We start from the raw sequence: 18,899 nt of genomic DNA, 5'->3' as shown, positions 1-18,899 counted from the left end.
TTTGACCACTACCATGTGTCAGAGCAAGATTAGTATTAACAAAACACATTTGGAACAAAAACACTTTAGTCCATACAAAAACTTTATTAGACAGCATGTAAAAGTAGTCATCACAGTTCCAAACTGCAAATAAATTAAAAGGCAAATACAACTCAGAATTCACAATATTATGTTATTGAACCAGCATGGATAATGTGTCATATTTTCAAACTACTGCAGTTCAGCCTGAAGCTGTATCACAGTATGAAATATATAAAATCAAGGAGCACAGAAAGCTTCTCCTCATGTCCGGCTGCGAAGGACTGATATTAATCACAGACAGGTGAACTGACAGAAATGAGAAATACCACAGAAGAGAAGGAGAGAGTTCCTCTTTTTGTGTTTCGATTTAAATAGTGTCGTATTTACCACAGCATCTCTCGTTGTAATGTCCAATTTGGAGGTAAAAGCACAACGGTTAATGTTTGTAAGCAGTCACGACTTGGAAGTATACAGACAATTGCTGTACTGTAGGTCCAAAAAAAGATAAGCGTGGGTAGATTTACAGGAGGAGAGGCAGAAGGCAGATGTAAGGCATATTAGTCATCAGATAGGACTGAAAATCTATGTACAACAGTTATGTGGGTAGTCGGTAGTGAGAAACTTAAAACAGGTGTGTAAAGACAGATTGATACAAACAGACAGACGGACAGGAGGAGAGAGGCAGCAGTGAGTCCGAATCAAAGGCCAAAGAGTTTTCCATGTACATCTGAACTGAAGAGGTAGGCTGGAAAAACACAAGACAACTGTGGGAAGGACACACAGCTATTGTACCTACAGACATCAAACTAGTGTGTGTGATACATGGATCAATGATTTCCATTATTATAGTATATTTTTCTTTCAGCTGAATTTTACTATAGTTCCATTTCTCCAAAAAATAAGCATTACTAATTTCACTTAACAGTTTCTTTGTGTTGAATATGATTTTCCAAAAAGCACCCAATAACTTGTGTGTGTGTTGGTACAGAGAAGGCTGAATGTACAGGTGAGGTAGGTTAATTGGATCTTAAAAGATTGGGGAACAAAACACAAACTACAGAAAAACATGTCCAACATAAACTTACTATGACAATTATTTAACTAATGTAAAATGAATGTCAGAGTAAATGTAACGAGTGGAAAAGAGTTTGACTGCCAGTTGTCTGCACCTCTTTGGATAGGTTTGAGTTTCATGTCTGATCAAAGCATGTACAGAAGCGGTTTGGGTACATATCAAGTTTTAAAATTACATGAGAAAAAAGCACGTCCTCTCAAAGAACAACCTTTCATCCACATGAATGTGGCAGACTTCAGAATAAAAGCACTGTTGTCTTTTGTCATCTTTTAATTGAACTTTATGAGGCTTGAATGCAGGTTCAGGGAATCTGGGCTACAATATTTAGGATTTTACTCTTATTCTAGGGGGAGAGTATTTTATGCAGACTGTAAAGCTGTTTGCAATTTGAGATTTTGATAAATAAAATTCCCTAGATTCTTATTCTGCCTTTTTATTCAGGATGATGATTTTATTATAATTATTGGTTGGCTGTCGACTACCTGAACATGTATTTGTTGAGGACACTGTCATTTTATTTATTTCCAAAGCTGCCTTTTCTATCTGTTGCGCTAATGCCTCTGTGCATCAGGGTCAGTGCTAAAATTGTTTCGGACTGACCAGGAATGAATGTCTGTGCCTGTAAGTAAGAGCATGCACATTATTCCAGTTCATTCCACCCAAAGATGTCAGTATTATGTCACCGTCTCTCTGGCTCTGAATAAAACCTCTGAATAAAGGCTTCACCTCCCTCCATCATGCTTTCTCTGTTCATTACAACTGAAGAGTTTAAAACATATATGACCACTTGTGTCTCTATTTCTCACTCACTCACACTCACACTCACTGTCTGTCTCTCTCACTCACTCAAACATATACTGAAGCTTTCAGCAGCAGACAGTTTTCACAGTATAAAAATATTTCACTAAAACACAGAGGTCCACAATTTCACATTAGGCCCGTATAATTGTCAGTCTCTGAAGCCACACAAAGATAAACGTCATTCATTAAGAGACAGTCCAGGACAAACAGAGTTTAGTAATAATAAAGTCTCAGTTTAGACTGACACTGAGATAAGTCAAGTTTTATGTGAGACATTACCAGTGGACAGACCATTTAAGATTGTTAAAAGCAATACTTGGCAGTGTTCACGTAGGTCCTGCATGACGGTGCATGATCATGATTTGGAAATAATGTCATCATAGGAGTGGTTAAACCATCTCATGTCCAAACTGATGTGTGATCTCCAAATCAGGGATCTAACAACTCACACGTCAGTTTTTTTTGTCTATAAACTCTCCTTTCCATGTTTTTTCAGTGTTTCCTGTGTCCAGTGCTGGCTCTAATTTACCTGCGTTCAACCACAACATTTCCCTAAATCATGTCCTGAGAAGCAAGAGTCACCTGCTGTGTAAATTCAAATAAGTAAACATACCTGTCTGGCTAGCAGTAAAACCAGCAAGGAAACTCACCTCCATAGCAATTACTGGTCCTAGTTCTTACAGATAAACACTTAAATGGACGGCTGTGTGTGTCTGCCACCTTCCTTTTAAAAAGGCACCAAAAGCATCCTGACAATAATTTCCTGTGAAACTCCTCTCAGGCGCTGGTGCCGTCATTCTCAGCCTCTCGACTGTCGCTTGCTATCGTTCCATGGGTGATGAGGGTAGGCGGGGCCTCGGATATGTCTCTCTGGCTGCCGTGTCTTGAGTGGCTATCTATCTTATGGAGGCTGCTGTGAGTAGAAAGCGGGTGGTCCAGATGCGGCATGCTGCCATGGAAACTGCGCTCCCCTGTACCCCGGTAAACCACAGTATCGCTCCTGATATGACGACATGAGAAAGAGATGAAAGTGAAGAGGAGAAAGACAGTACTTCCTTTGATTCACAGCTTCTGACAGACAAACAGGAAGTTGTGAATTTCATGCTCTACCTGTCATCACGAGTATGCCGCAGGCTGCCGTGGTAGCTGGTCTTGCTGTGGATGCTGCTGGCTTTACTCCTAGTGGAGGCAGGGTGGCCGTGGTGGGTTCTGACTGGTTCATCCAGGTCGTCTAGGACAGCTAAGTGGGTGGACGAGGCATGGGTGGAAGTGCCCTACAAAAGGATGAGAGGTCAGATAGTGTCTGTACGTGTCATGTGTTTCAAGTAGATGCCAATGCCAATGTAATTCATTAAATAAAGCATGAATAAAGTCCAGTCTCATATTTAGAAGTACTAGTCAGGTGTTTTTATCTTTCAAGATTTTTGGAGCTTCCAAAACAACTACTGATACCACTCCTGCTTATGTGCTGCTCCAACAATGAGTATTATCATGAATGATGGTGTTACTGCTACATCCCTGTTTGCGGTTGTACCTGAGTGGATGTTCCTCTGGACTTCCTGATGACGGGGGTGTTGGGTTCACGCAGGAGAGACTGGGCAAAGTCCGGCTGCTCCTGCAGCACCTGGCGAGACTCATTCACCCCACTGCTGCAGAGCGAAGATAATGAGGGAGAGGAGCCGAGGTAGGTTAAAGGGAGGGGGAGAAGGTGGAGGTGGGGTGGGGGAAAAAAAAGAGTGATGCAAAGAGGAGAGCAGAGTCAGAGGATACCCGTGTCACCATGGAGACAGACATTATGAATATATTGTGTATAAGTGTGCTTCTTTGCAGATTATCAGTTTACTATGAGTTTCTATTGTTTTCATCTGTCTGGAGCAATAATGTCATATGGAAAAAATGTAAAATATAGAAACCAAGATTCATTCACATTGAATGAGAACAAAATCATAAAAGGGGCAGAAGGACTCAAACAAATAAAACGCATCCAATCTCTCTTCTTACTCTTTCCGCCTGCGCCCATGCAGGAAGTTGGCCCACTCAAAACAGGTCTTCTTGCTGCCCACCCAGAAAACAGAGGGAATCCCCACAACCAACATCATCAGGTACTTAATGAGGAATAACACCATGGCCGGCCGACTGGTCTGCTCCACCTAAAGACAACAGAAATATTATTAATATAAGTATTAAAACTACAATCAAAAAATCATCGCAATAGAGGGTGTTTAAAATACATCCTGCAAGTTCATAATATGACTAAAGAGAACAGACAGCACAAGACAAAAAGACTATTTTATGGTGTAGGCTAGCATAAAATAATTCACCTCCAGGCAAAGCATTTCCTCAACAGTAACACAGTAAAGAAATAATAAAAGCTTGGGATGCCTCTCAAACTACTTGCACATTTAGGGGACTTCAAGTATCCAGCACTGACAAATGTTTTCAGTCCAGTCAGTCATTTTGAATGATTGAAGAGGCAATGGTAATCCTAGAAAAACCCAGCTGCTTTAGCAGCTGAACTGCTCAGCATCTGCTCTTTCCTCAGGCTTAGACTCTGCTGCAGGATAAAGTATCTACCACCAGAGGGCAGGAGAGGAATCACTGTGTGCAGTAAATATAGTGGCACACTGTATTAATCACTCACACTGGTGATTTTAAACATCAACTCAGACCATGTAAAACCATCTCAGCCTCCTTCCAAACTGCTGAGATTGACAAAATGATCATAGGCAGCACCAAAAAGCATACAATTATTCATGTCTTTTGTGGACAAACCATCACACAGTGACTTCACAAGTACATTCTTCTCAGTATCCATACTGTATTTACATCACAGTCAGTGCACTCTTACACTGCCATGGTGCTGTAGGCTGTATGTGGGAGCACAGCACCATGAGAGATGAAGATGTCAGTTCTCACTGACATGGCAACAAGTAAATAATGATTCAATTTCCATGTTGGGGAACATTTTTAAATGTGTGATTGTAATTTCTATTTGATTAAAAATCGACAGAACAGTGTGGCCTTATAATTACAGACAATATGTAAACCAATCTCTTTTTATGACATGGATAACTGGGAAGATATTTAGGAACACACAGTGCAGTGGTTACTGACCTGTATTTTAAAAAAATCCTAGAGCTACATTTTTCTAATATTATTTTTTTTTAATCTTAGGCTTTAAAACACCTCCTAAGGAGACGGGTTAGGGTTAGGGTTAATTTAATTAATTAGCTTTAGTTTGTCTCACCCAGGTTCAGATGAAGTGTCCTGGATTTAGATCTTGAGATTAAACAAGAAGCCCTGGACCTTCAGTAATTTACCACCAATGCACACACACAAAAAAGTCACTTGAACTTGAACAATGCCCACAGAATCTTATATTATCCAAAAACGTTTACACACATTAAAATTTTCCTGGATGACCCCCCCCCCCCCCCCTCGTTAAGATCAAGTAACACATAGCAATATTGAAATTCCAGAGCTACAATAGACGTTAAGGGGGTCTCTCTTCATGAGCTCACACACACACATACACACACAAGTAACATAAGCACTTGCACCTGCTGCCACCCTCTGTCATACAGTCTGTCAGTCACAAATTAGCTGAGAGATTATGAACTACTGTAAGAGCGGTCTGCTATATTTAATATGAAACAAACATTTTTTGGAGTCCAAGTTTTTACATCTCATGATTTATGCGAGAAACAATGAAAAGCTTTCATTGCCTTGTGTGTGTGGTTATGACAGGGAGTGATGGAAGTGTGTGTCTGTGTCTGTCTCTCTGTTGCGCACATTTTTTAGTTATTAATTTGGCACTCAGCTGTATGAAACAACAAACTTCCAACACTCTTCATAACCGCTACAAAGACCTATAGAGTACGGGAAGCAGAGCATGACTGAGCAAGCCCACAGTCAAGACAGGGAGTGAGAGAGTAGAGGGGTGGAGAAGAAAGACTGGCTTAAAGAAAGAAGTGTGTGAGAACCAGTGCACAGAGTGAAAGACAAAGAAACAAAGAAACAGAGTAACACAGAGATGGTGGTTTTGTGTGGAGTTGGTCTGAGAGCTGCATTAGCTGAGCTAATGATGCATACTGCACTCCGCTCCCTCCACTCTACAAATACCTGCTCACTCAGCCACACACAAGTGCAACCACCAGCTCTCACTTACCCAAACACATGCACAGTCTCTGATGATTCAATTATGATTTTGTACAATTAGTCTTTTTTGGTCACTTATTTTGAATCCATTCGTCCATCCATGAGTCCATTGCTGTCCTTGGTTGAAATTTGACCTACTGTGAGCGCACATTTTCCTGTAAATGCGTGATTATTACCAGCAGTTTTAAGTTTTACTTTAGAATAAAGTGGTTTACATAACCTACCTGAACTGATGGCTTGTGTGCAACCTGTCTGATAGTCAGAATGATCGTGTTACTTGCCCTGTCTGACTTTGTTGTACCTATGTTGCCGTGTTTCCAGATCTCAGCTATTGCTTTGACGAATACAAGATTATTAAAACCTCAAAGAAATGATGATCAAAGTATGAAAATAAGATTCGAGTGCAATGAACCAGAATTATACTTTGAGGATCGATTTGACAGTCTTCTTGACAAACAAAGTGCTCTTATTTTGCACCACAGCGTTTCACTGTCTACACCTATCTATTACAAGCAGTTATTATGACTGAATGTAACTACAATGCAAGTTATTTTATGTGCAGAGAAGAACAGTTTTATGAGTTACTCATCAGGTAAATATATACTGCGATGACTGTGAACTTTACAAGATAATCTAAATGTACAATTACAGTACCATTGATTAATTTGTATTTCCATTTTGCTAACAAGACTTAAGGATTTAAATGTCTTCAAAACTTATATATTTATCAAGAAGCCAATCTTGCACATCAAATGGTCTCAAATACATACTTTGACTGTTGCCTTTGTCTCTACCTTGTATGGGCAGGGAATGTGATAGCGTCTACAGTTCTCCTCCATCCAGGTTGTCTCCCAAATGGTCCTGTAGGTGTGCTCATACACATAGCACCCAATCACAGTGATCAGGGGGACAAGGTAGAGCACGGAGAAAACGCCCATTCTGATCATGAACTTGACCAGTTTGGTCTGGTTCTCTTTCTCCAGAGGGATCTCCATGCGCACCCGGTTCAGAGCCACGATGCCAACTAACAGGAGAGACACGCCCACCTGAAGAGGGAGAGAGAGACGAATGAGAAGTTGAAGCTCAGTGACAAAAAGTTTAAATGACGGAGCACTTTTTAAAGAGCGGAATGACTGACAGGCAGACAGGCCAAAAGTCAACCATCCACCCATCCATTAATCCATCTCTCACTCCATCGCGTCAAGCCAACAATCCACACTCGTATCATTACATCCACCCACTCATTAATCTATTCACCCATCCTGCCATCCCACTCATCCACTCTTTCATCCGCCCACAAATTCATTTATCTTCTGACTGTACTTACCGCCACATTGAGGCAGAGTGGTGCCAGAACAAACCACCTCAGGGCGTCTATGTCATACAGCCCTATGAAACACACTCCACTGATCCCATCTCCTTCAATTTTGTTCAGGGCCAGCAGGGTGACAGTCAGGGCCCCCGGTACACCCCAGGCAACGGCATGGAAGAGGAGCGCTTTCTTCTCAATGGCCTCGCTGCCCCATTTAGGCACAGCTGCCAGGAACCAAGTGATTGTCAGTATGACCCACCACATGCTGCCGGCCATGGTGAAGAAATACAGGACCATGAAGAACAGGGTACATGCCTGAGTGAGAAGGGAAGCAATAGCTTTTGATTAATAACTCATAGATCGTACGTACCATACAACCGTATGTATACTGGAGTAAAAGATGCCAACATTTTGAGTTGTTTCATATTAAACATCTTTCAAATTTCTATTTAAACATCTTGATTCAATTCATAATGATCAATCAATTGAGAATACAGCACAAAACTTCTATCTTTAACTATCTTTAAACACAGTTTCTTATAGGTTTTTTAGCCCTGAAAATGGTCTCTTATATACTCAATTTTATTCTAGTACCTCAAAAGCAGTAAAACACTGAGGGAAATTTTGTAAAAATGGATAAACAGTCTAGTACATCACAAACTGAACAGATTTCTTAAAAACATTCTCATGAGATCTTTCTGAAATGACCATCAGATCTGAAATGACCTAAAGCTCTCACCTTGTTGTGTGAGCCCTGTGTTATGGTTGAAGCTTTGAACTGCGCAGGGCTGACCGTGTTGCATGCTACTCTGTCTTCCAACAGGAACCCGAGGAAGAACACCAGCGACACCATGACATAACACACAGCGTAGAAGATGATTGGTCTCTCGGGGTATCGGAACCTATTGAGGAAGATTGAGAGAACATTGATTTTAATTGACTGTTTCTTCCCACTTTCTTTTTAAATCTGTTTTATATCAGATTCTTACATATTCAGATGAATCAGTCTCAATGGATATAAATAAGATTCAGCCATTCAAACCTGGTAACATCAATGAGAAATGTCAGGAAGGTGAATAGCGTTGCAGACAGACAGACAATGGAGACAACTCCGATGAAGTAGCGGATGAAGGTCAGCTCCTGCTGGCTGAAGTACATGGAAGGACAAGGAGCAGAACAGTCCTTCCTTCCCATGAATACGTAACCCAGGTCCGGGTCGATCTTGAGCTCTCTAGGGCACCAGAAGCCGTAGTCTCTCTGGACAGTCATGGATGACTGATCAGTCGGGTCAGTGCCTGTTAGCAGGTCCTCTGGGCGAGGATAGGACTCATCACAATCTGGAAACCTGGGATAAAGAGTAAGAAAGACAGATTGTGTAGTTAATTCTGTGAAGACAGAAACTTATGGTGAAAAATCCTCCAGAGGATAGTAGTAAGACATGGTCAGATATAACGGAGAGAGCTGAACTGAGAGATTAAAAAAGTGAGATAGGGAGGAAGAAAAGATGGGAGGGGGGTGTATGTGGAATTTGAAACTAGACAGTCACAGGAAATGAGAAGAGAAGCAAGACGCTAAAGTTTGGAGTTAGGTTGGTTTGAGGTGGGGTTGAGCTTGGCATAACTTCAAAGAGAAGCAGCAAGCGAAGGAAGGAACAGTGCAGCTCTAAAACATACGCAAAACAAATACAGCATTACAGGCTTAATCCTGAGTAAATAAACAGTATATATTTAAGAAAGAACAGGGTAAATGATACCGTGCTATTATCTCAGGCGCTTCAACACTGTTTAAGGTTTATGGTTTCAAGTAGTAGGTTGATTTAAAATGTGATACACAAACACACCTGCTGCACTCCATGTCATCTGGCCAGGCGACTCCAAATATCTCCATTAGTTTATTGCACTCGCCCTTGGCCCGCTGGCAGAGGGATCGACATGGCATGGACACCTGGCCGTACACGGTGCATACCGGAGCGTACAGAGCACACAGGAACATCTTCAGTTCATCACTGCACACCAGGTTCACCATGGGATGAAAAGGCTGGGGAGGAGAGAAATGAAGTTTAACTTCATGTTTATGCCTGCCACAAAGTCTATGAGAAGAAACTGAAAGCTTAAAATACAGCAAGAGAAGAAAGGAGGAGGGAGGAAAGAAGGGAAATAGGGGAAGGAAAGGGAGAGAAGAGAGGAGAAAACAAAGGAGGCAGAAAGAAGGCAGAGTGTTAAGAGTATGATGCAATATAGTGTGTTGTATAATGATCTCTAAGCTCTTCTTCAAACACCCACAGGTGTCATCTTTCAATGTTATTTTTTAATATCAGAACCAGATTGACAAGCCTGTTTTTAAACCTGTTACATGTGTGGGAAAGAGTGCATCACACACACACACACACACACACACACACACACACACACACACACACACACACACACACACACACACACACACACACACACACACACACACACACACACACACACACACACACACACACACACACACACACACACACACACACACACACACACACACACACACACACACACACACACACACGAGAAGACTCATATTTAACCTGAAATAGCCATCAAAGAGGACGAAGAGATAGCGAGAGAGCGGTGCTCTAACTCTTCTGCTGCAACTTACACTACTCAATATTCCATCAATATTTAGCAGCTTATGAAATATGTACAGCAGTAGTCATATTACCAGACATTCCTTTGAAGTGGGGTGTAGCAAAGAAAGACCTCTGAAGGTTGAGCCACAGCCGTGTATCAATACATTGAACAAACAAACAGCAGGGCCATCCACACACTACAGATTATATATTCTGTCCCCTGCAGTGGTGGTTTAAAGGTTAGGGAGTCAAACTTGTGACATTCAGGCTGCTGGTTCAAATGCCCACAATGATTGAAAAACATGTGAGTGATGCAAAGAATAAATAGCACCCCTAACTCTCCTTTTAACTGCTGCTGACATACCCTTTATGAAGTGCAGTGCAAAAACACTGCAGCAATGATCGATTGTCAGAGGTCACTCAAACAGTGTGGCCAGGACCGCAAGGTGTATTTTTTCTTTTTAATGAGATCAGAGTTTCTCATTTTTAGCTGGTGGCTACTTCTGCTCAAGTGAATAATTCATCATTTGATACAAAAAACCTGCTCCTAGCACATTTAATAATATGTACTGAGACTTGTGAATGTGCATATAGATTTAAAAATGTGTGTGTGGCTCATTTTTCTCTCTCTAGGCAAAATGAAGCCTCTTTATGAAAAGGGGACAACTGGTTTAATAAAGTACCAAAGACACAGACTCAATAACTGTTTGGTGAAGGGCCAGACCCACATCTTAAATGTCCATTTCTGCTTTTTTGTGCTTTACACGCATCCAAAATATTCAATATATTTTAAACATACATATAACATATGTTTCCTGCCAGCGGCATTATCTGCACTATGTACTGTTAAAAATACATTTGCAGAACGTCTTCCTCTGCTATACTAATAGATGCAAAGTGACCTGCATGTGTTCATCTGGCTGCACTAAAGCTGAGTTTTCCAGGTGGCTTTTACATACGCCACAGAGAAATCAGAGCAGAACCATGAACGCAGTGAATAGAGACGAGCAATGATAGAAAACACTTAGCTTGACCGCACACAACACTGCTATCTGTCTCTCTCTGTGTGAGAGATGTGTACATGTACACATGTTCGTGTAATAAAAACAGTGCACATTCATTGATTGCTTACAACAAAAGCTACGCCTGCTTACAGAGTGTATAAGTGCATTCGTGCAAATACCCATACATCAGTGGATGTGTGTGCGTTTTGTGCGTGTTTGTGTGTGCAGTCAGGCCTATTGAGTATGTTTTGATCGTTCTCAATTGCTACGTTCTAGATCTGCACGTTGGTGAGATGTTCCACCAGTAAATGGGTGCAGCGGTGCGTGAGCTGTGTGACACAGTTTGGAGTATTGCACAGAAACACGTGTAAGCATGAAAACACACACACTCACACACACGCACGCACGCACACGCACACGCACACACACACACACACACACACACACACACACACACACACACACACACACACACACACACACACACACACACACACACACACACACAGAGCACTCAGCTTCATTCAATAATTCACAGATTTTACAACCATTTTACCATTGTAGCAGAAACAGAGAAACACAAGAACCATATGACATATAATATTTTATATATCTTGTAGTGGGACAAACCTCATCACTGGGAGATTAGATACATGTGTGGGCTAAATGGCAAATAAATGAGAAAATAAATTGAAATTGTATGTACCACAGTACCCATACTGATAATTTAGTATAAAAATCACATATTTATTCATTCTAATTATTCTATTAAACATTCAGCTATTGTATTTCTTTTCTATGTATTTTTAATGGCATTTAATTTTTAACAGAGAAAAATATTATTTATTGAAGAAGGAGAGGTGCAATTCAGTGTGTCCCCTTTCTGAACCACAGTATTTTCAGTCAGTAATAATCCACTGTTGATTTTCAGTCATGTGTGTGTTAATAAAAGTAATAGACTTTTCTAATGCCTCCAAATTTTGGGGGAAAAATGGGAACCTTTGTCCCACACTGTTAATATAAGTTACAAACCAAACTATCATTACATTATTTGTGAGGAAGTGCAACCAACAAATGCAAACCTTCACAGTCTCAGCTTGCCCACATTTATTTATTGGTTTAATTTCTGTAGTGCGTTACATACTGTATGTGGGTCAATGACGTATAAGGATTTTCAACAACTCAATTTTAGAATAATAAAAACAAGCATATCTAATGCAGTAGTTCAAACATTCAGAATGTTGTGTACCTGACAATTCATATCACAATTTGAAAGTGATTTTAGTGGGTTTTTTCAAGATTAATTGGCACTGGCCTTAAAAAAAGTCATGTGGTGCGACCATGATTCATCTTGAAATATCTTATATAAATAAAAGATCACCATTTACAAACATTTTTTAAAAATGCAAATACTTTGTTTCCAAACACTTTATATTACTGAAAACTTGTAAAAAAAAAAAAAAAAAAAAAAAGATGTGAAGCGTGTTCCGTAAATTAATTTATGTCAAGATGAATCATGGTCGCACCACATGACTTTTTTTTAAGGCCAGTGCCAATTAATCTTGAAAAACCCACTAAAATCACTTAATTTCAAATTTATAATATGGATCTTCAGGTACACAACATTCTGAATGTTTGAACTACTGCATTAGATATGCTTGTTTTTTATTATTCTACAATTGAGTTGTTGTAAATCCTTATACGTCATTGGCCCATGTATGTATCAGTAGCAGCTCTCGGTTCACATTACATTAGACGTGCTGATGTCAGTCGTGCTTGACATGGGCGTATTTCTATCTAGGCTACAACATTATCTGGGGTTAAACAATCAATTCAAATGTGATGAAAAGTGCAATATCGCCTAATGCAATTTTAAAATCGCAGGAGATACGAAATTAGTTAAAGGTGAAATGTCAAAATACCATTTTAAATCAAATATGTCCTGACCTACACATCATATTCTACAGACTCATGAAAACATCTTTGTTTGGAACCGATTCCTGCAAAAAATCACACCATCAATTTAATATGTTTTTCAGCCTTAAAATGATCTATGAAATTTGTTGTAATACATCTAATGCAAAGTATTTTATCATCAATGAGGATTTAAAAGTCCTGTATTGTGTGAAAACATGATATCTGTGTCTCATGGAGCTCTGTCTCTCTGCTCCTTTCTGTCTGTGCACCTCTCACATACTTCTGGTCTGAGCCTGAGGCCGCACTTAACTGAGTAGTCATTGCTTTTCTGCATCGCTGTGTGTCAGCGGCCAACAGAATGGAGCCTTTCTTCATGTGTCCTCATACCAACTCCCATAGTGAGTATGTGTGTGTGTGACTCGCTTTTTGCGTGTCCCCATTCTGCCCATTTTGCCACTGCGTGTAAGGTTATGCTTGTATGTTGTGTCTCCTGGAAGTAGAATTTAGTGATGTCCCACTTACTGTGTATCCCAGTGTGAGTGTGCAATGCTTGTGTGTGTTCACAAGTCAGTGCGTGTGTGCAGATATCTGTGTGTGCAATTACTCTGACAGTCAGAGCGATTGCCCCCCATCTCCCACCACAAAAGAGAATATTGATATTAAGTGGCCTAACTGTGCGACCCCACAAGAGAGGAGGAGGGGGGCGGCGGCGGCAATCAGCTTTCCATGGAGGAGGACTAGAGTGAATTGTCTGGCATTTTGTAGTCAGTTGGTGATGGAAGAGCAGGGAAAGGAAAGCGGAAAAGCCTGGAAACCTGGCCTGAGGGTGAAGGCAGACTACTACCACAAGATAGAAAGATGTGGAAGAAGGAGATAGAGAGAATACAAGAGCAAAATGAAATGTAGTGCATCAGCTTCCTGCAGTCGAGCTCTTCCTGCTTGCTGGTTTCTCTCTTTCCTTTCTTCTCTTTCAAAGTATAATAACACAGGAGATGACTTACTTCACACATGGATCTGTGTCGTGGAAGATCTGCAATTTTATCTCAATGAGTGAGAAACCATTCCACAGAGCACCTACACTGAAGCTACATTATATCGTGTTTGTTTTAAACGAATATCACTGATCAGTAAGACAGCTGAAATTCATTTAAACACGGTTTTCAAACATCATGCAAATGTACAAGGCGCTGCCATGACTGAGAAAATGAATTAGTTGTGAAACACGTCATTCAACACACTCGAAACACGATTTCTGTATGAGCATGCCAGCGCACATCCACGGGTGAGTGAGGGAACACAATTTATGACTGATAGTGCAGAGCTGCTCATGTACAGCTGTTTGGGAAAAATACTCTGGTCCTTCACAATGGTATGTTAACATTGTGTCCGCAGTGGTTCGGCACCCTTCTATCACCTAAAAAATTTTATTTTCTGTTTTTGATTTGTTAATTTTTTCTTTTAAACACAAAAACACAGACTCGGACAGACTAGTTATGGAGAGTCAAAATTGGGGACAAGTGTATCCGACAACATGGTCAACAAATGTACATGCACAATGAACATTTAGATTGCTAAATGTTACATGCTAAGCATCTAAAAATTGTTAATATTTTGGAAGTAAATGTACTAATGTAGGCACAAATTACTTTTGTGGCAGATTATAACAGTAGCAGATTCATGTAAAGACATGCTAAGTTTTAAAGCTAAAAGTTGCTGATATATATATTTTTTTTAAAGAAAAAAAAAAGAAAAGTGTAAATGTAAGTTTTCTACTTTATATAATTTATTCAGCAGTGTTGTGGCTACAACAGTTCACAGCCCCTGACTGGAAACTGTTGAGGTTGGTCTCAAAGTAAAAAGGCCTTTGTGCTGCAGCCTTTAAGCTTGAGTCACTGTGATGGACTACAGTCATCCTAGTAAACTAAAACTCAGGTCAAAACAACCATAAAAAAGTTAAAGCTGAAAAGGACGGTGAAAAAAAAAACTTAACTTAGATCATGCAGAAAACAAAATCTACAATGATCAAAGCTCATCATGCAAACCACATGCTAGCAAAACGCCATCCATCATGCAGCCTGACGTTTCCTCCACACAGCTTTAACATGTTGTGAATGGTGGCTTGACCTCAGCTACATTTGTAAAAACGAGTTCAGAGAAACATTTCAATGTTCACAAAATCATCCATCATGAGCGCCCTTATTGGGGGGGGGGGGGCTTTTTATTATATCAACTTAAACCTTAAGAAAAAATATAAGACTATTACAACCTATTTATTTTTAATATTTGGACATTTTTGTGCAACATTGCTGGGCACCCACAGTTTGACAAGACAACCTGTTGTCTCTCAAGCTACTCAGCTGGCAGCTATGTAGGAATATTAGGGTGCCCAAACCATTTATAAATACCACTAATAGACTATGCATGTTTGTGTGAGTGGGTGATATGGACAGACAATTGTGAGCTTTGGGAATGAAAAGAGGAGTGGAGAAGCAGGGTGGGTTTTTTGACACAGAGGAAAATGAGAAAAAAAAAGCTCCTGACCGGTCCACCTCTTTTTCAATAGAGGGATTAAGTTTCTTTCTCTTTACTCCCTCTCTCCAAAAAACCCAGGGGGAGGGAGGGAGAAAGAAAGAAAGAGAAAGAGGAAAAAAAAAACTAAGTAAAAAAATCAACAAAGAAAGACAGAAAGGAAGAAATAGGCATGCAATTAACAGTCACGTAATGCAAGCAATTCTGCATTCAGGAAACAAGAGATAGATACTATGAGGAGGGTAGCAAGAGGAGAGCAGAGTCACTTTCTGGTTCAAAAAGTAAAAAAAACTGAGCGTTATTGTATCGTGCACAAACATTACAGCTCACTAAAAAGTCATTAAACAACCACTGGGGTTTATTTATGTGCTATTAATTATACGGAATGTAATATATACATTTAAAGAATGATTTTCATACTTGATGTATTTCTCTATAACATGTTATTAAACTCTTAGCAACCATTACTGATATTCCTCCTCCCACTTTCTCTCTGAAGACGGTGGGGTTGCACTGATCTGACAACGTACATGAGTTTGTGGATGGGCGTGATGTGCTCGAGCAGTCTGGTTAGCCAGTGTGAATTTTTGTCATGCTTTTCGTGTGAATGTGTGTGTTTGTGTGTGTTGAGGTGAGATGCACAGAGCGGTTATAGAAAATCCAAGTTGGCCAACTCTGCAGAAACTCATACACATTGTCAAGTGTAGGAGGAGGAGGAGGGGGAGGAAGGAAAGGAGGGAGGGAGGAAAAAAGGGGGAAAACTTGAGTGGAACGGAGAAAAGAGTGGTGGTTTCCCGGTGGATTAGGGAGTCAAATGGATTGGTAGAAGTGTTTAGTAGTGTGAGAACGTGGGACACACATACACACACTTCCTGAAACTGTCAGCAGCTTTGTGTTGTGGTCAGATCAAGGTGACGGGCTGTCAGGTCTAAGCCACCGAAGAAACGGTTCCTGTGCTGGCAGCGACTTCTTAGTGATCTGATATCCAACCAAGTCAAAATATCACGGAGTAAATCAATCAGATTGACTAAACAGCTCTAAAACCCACTGAAAACTGCATTTCAGCCTTCATGTTTTGCTGGTACGTTTTATTCTCCAACAATAATATGTACTTACTTCTTGCCTATCAGGAAACAAATCAGCAACCTCAATCCCTTAAACTAAAACACTTGTCTCTTAATGCACTAGAAGTGAATGTACCATTTTTTGCACCTCTCCCCAACACATGAAGAGGTACTTAGATGAGAAAGATCTGGGTTTTTTTTGCCACTAAACCTTGCCAAAGCCCATCTGGACAAATCACCCTCTCTTTATTTTATGTCCTCTTGTGCCATCTCTTTCTCACACTGTAAATCTCTTAGCGGTCTGTCAGGCCCCGCAGCAAAAATGCTGTCAGAGCACATCAGCCGTACCTCCATTAGCCAGCTATAACATCCCTGAAACACTCCCTCTATACTCAGAGCTAAATCCTCCATTTCTCTGTCTTGCTACCTTTTTTGAAGAAACTAAAATATTCCCCTTGCCTTCAGTCTCTCTCCACCCACTCCAACTATTAACTGCATCCTACTTCAAGTGCATCCGTATACATTAGAGTCAATTACACTCTGTCTCTACATGGTAAGAGGAGTGCATCGTTTCACTTCACAATCATGTAGCAATTATATGATCCCTACAACTCTTCTTCCACCACTCGCTCCCTATTTTCTGTTTCATCTTCTAAATATACCAGTTTCCTTGCTGCTGCCTTTATTCACTTTTACTAGCTGAGATTTAATCTGCGGCTGTGTTTTCTAGTTTCTCGCTCCATAACTCACACATGATAAATGTGTTCATAGACAAATTCACACCACAACACACACACACACATGCACACTCTCTCTGTCTGGCTATGTGCCTGCCTCCTCTCTCTTCTCACATGCAGGCGTTGGCCTTGAATAGATGAACTGAGCAGACCGCGATGCTCTCCTCCCTAATCTCTGAAAAGACAGTTAAGAAAGGGGCACCCTTCTCTCACACTCTCTCTCCGTCTCTCATTTATTTGTTCATTTATCCATGGCCATCTATCCTTCAGTTGGGAAGACCGGACAAAGCCGTTAATGGCATTCCCCTTCACGTTCACCTCCCCTCCTCCTATCTCCTTTCCCCTGTATTCATCTCTTCTTTGCCTCGCCTCCCATTTACTCCTGGCAATTACACTGACATGCACTTGTCCTCCTTCTCTGCCTCTCCTTTTCTTTTTCTTCAGACATCAGCATTCATTGACTTCCCTTTTCTTTCATCCTGTCATTTCATCTTTGACAAAAACTCTTAAGCAACAGCATCAATATAGTCTATCCCTCCTCTGTTCTCTTCTTTATTTCTTTAACACCATTTCTCCTTATTCCTTAATTAGTCACCCAACTTTGTCCCACATTGTCTTTTACTATTTATCTGGAATCACAGTAAAGCCTGCCAACATACATTTGTTATCTAAATATTATTCCCCCCCTTAACTTTCAATCCTTTAAGACTTGGGTTTTGTTATTATCCATCTTTTTTTTTTTGCTTTTATCCTGTGGTCATCAGTCTGTGCATCAATCACACCAACATGAAACTTGAACATACACACTGATGATTTGATATATTTCTAGCCTCAGTGCCAGACTGCATCTAACAAACTCTTGTTTTCCAAACCTGATTTAATTCATGAAAGATCCACTGAGAAACGTTTCAGCCTGGTCAGATATACTAGACCCAGTGGACGTTTTTATATGATAAACTGCTGCCTCTCTAAACTGCTGTCTGAATGGTCCCAAGATAAATGAATATGGTTAAAGAAAAATGTGATATTACCAGAACAAATGCCATGATTTTCCAAACCACAGACAAAGATAGTCTAAAGAGTAGTATGTTCATCAGAGGAGGAGAGTTCCATGTTAAAGTCTGACTGACAGAGAGAACTGTCAATCATCTACAATACAGTTTGAAATAACTTTAAATTATATCTTTCTCCACTTAAATCAAACCAGACAACAATGAACAAAGCAAAAATTGAGAGTTGATTTTGTCAGTCTGCGATACAGTACGTTTCCACTTTCTATTTTCAACAATGGAGCCTGACTGCATTCAAACCACCTACTATACTAGCACTATGTCCTGATGTGGCCAACATGTAGCATGTTGTATGCAGTATGCAAACAAAAACAAAATCTGCAGTTTGCCAAAAAGTACCCAGATGTTGTACTGATTCAGAAAAATCTCCAGTATGCATCCGACCACTCTACTTCATCGACTGTGTCCCCGTTATTAACTAATGCTACAGAGTGGTGGTGTGCCATCAGCCGTGCTATTGTTTACTTCTGCTTTGTATGTCGTACTGCGTTCATCAGCAGTATGTAGTAGGCGGTTCCAAATACAGCTCGTCTTTTTCACTGGTGTGGGTGGAGCACCTTTATTCTTGACATACACCATGATTCTTGGTGATTACAC

The 18,899-nt window shown here is 40.4% G+C and overlaps 1 protein-coding gene across 1 annotated transcript in view; it reads right to left on the bottom strand.

Annotated features, from left to right (window-relative positions):
• Positions 1–2,674: 2,674 nt before the first annotated feature.
• fzd3b (frizzled class receptor 3b) overlaps positions 2,675–18,899 on the bottom strand; it is a 27,590-nt gene continuing 11,365 nt past the window's right edge. Inside the window, exons 2-10 of the mRNA XM_062427646.1 lie at positions 9,208–9,404; positions 8,410–8,712; positions 8,107–8,269; positions 7,383–7,682; positions 6,850–7,101; positions 3,899–4,047; positions 3,432–3,546; positions 3,008–3,171; positions 2,675–2,897 (exon numbers count right to left, since the gene is read on the bottom strand). Coding sequence (XP_062283630.1) covers positions 2,675–2,897; positions 3,008–3,171; positions 3,432–3,546; positions 3,899–4,047; positions 6,850–7,101; positions 7,383–7,682; positions 8,107–8,269; positions 8,410–8,712; positions 9,208–9,404 — 1,866 coding nt within the window. The remainder of the gene's footprint in view (positions 2,898–3,007; positions 3,172–3,431; positions 3,547–3,898; positions 4,048–6,849; positions 7,102–7,382; positions 7,683–8,106; positions 8,270–8,409; positions 8,713–9,207; positions 9,405–18,899) is intronic.

The sequence above is a fragment of the Scomber scombrus genome, chromosome 1 (assembly GCF_963691925.1).
Source record: "Scomber scombrus chromosome 1, fScoSco1.1, whole genome shotgun sequence".
NCBI lineage: Eukaryota > Metazoa > Chordata > Actinopteri > Scombriformes > Scombridae > Scomber > Scomber scombrus.
Note: the sequence above shows the minus strand (reverse complement) of the source record. Positions and strands in the feature narration are given on the sequence as shown.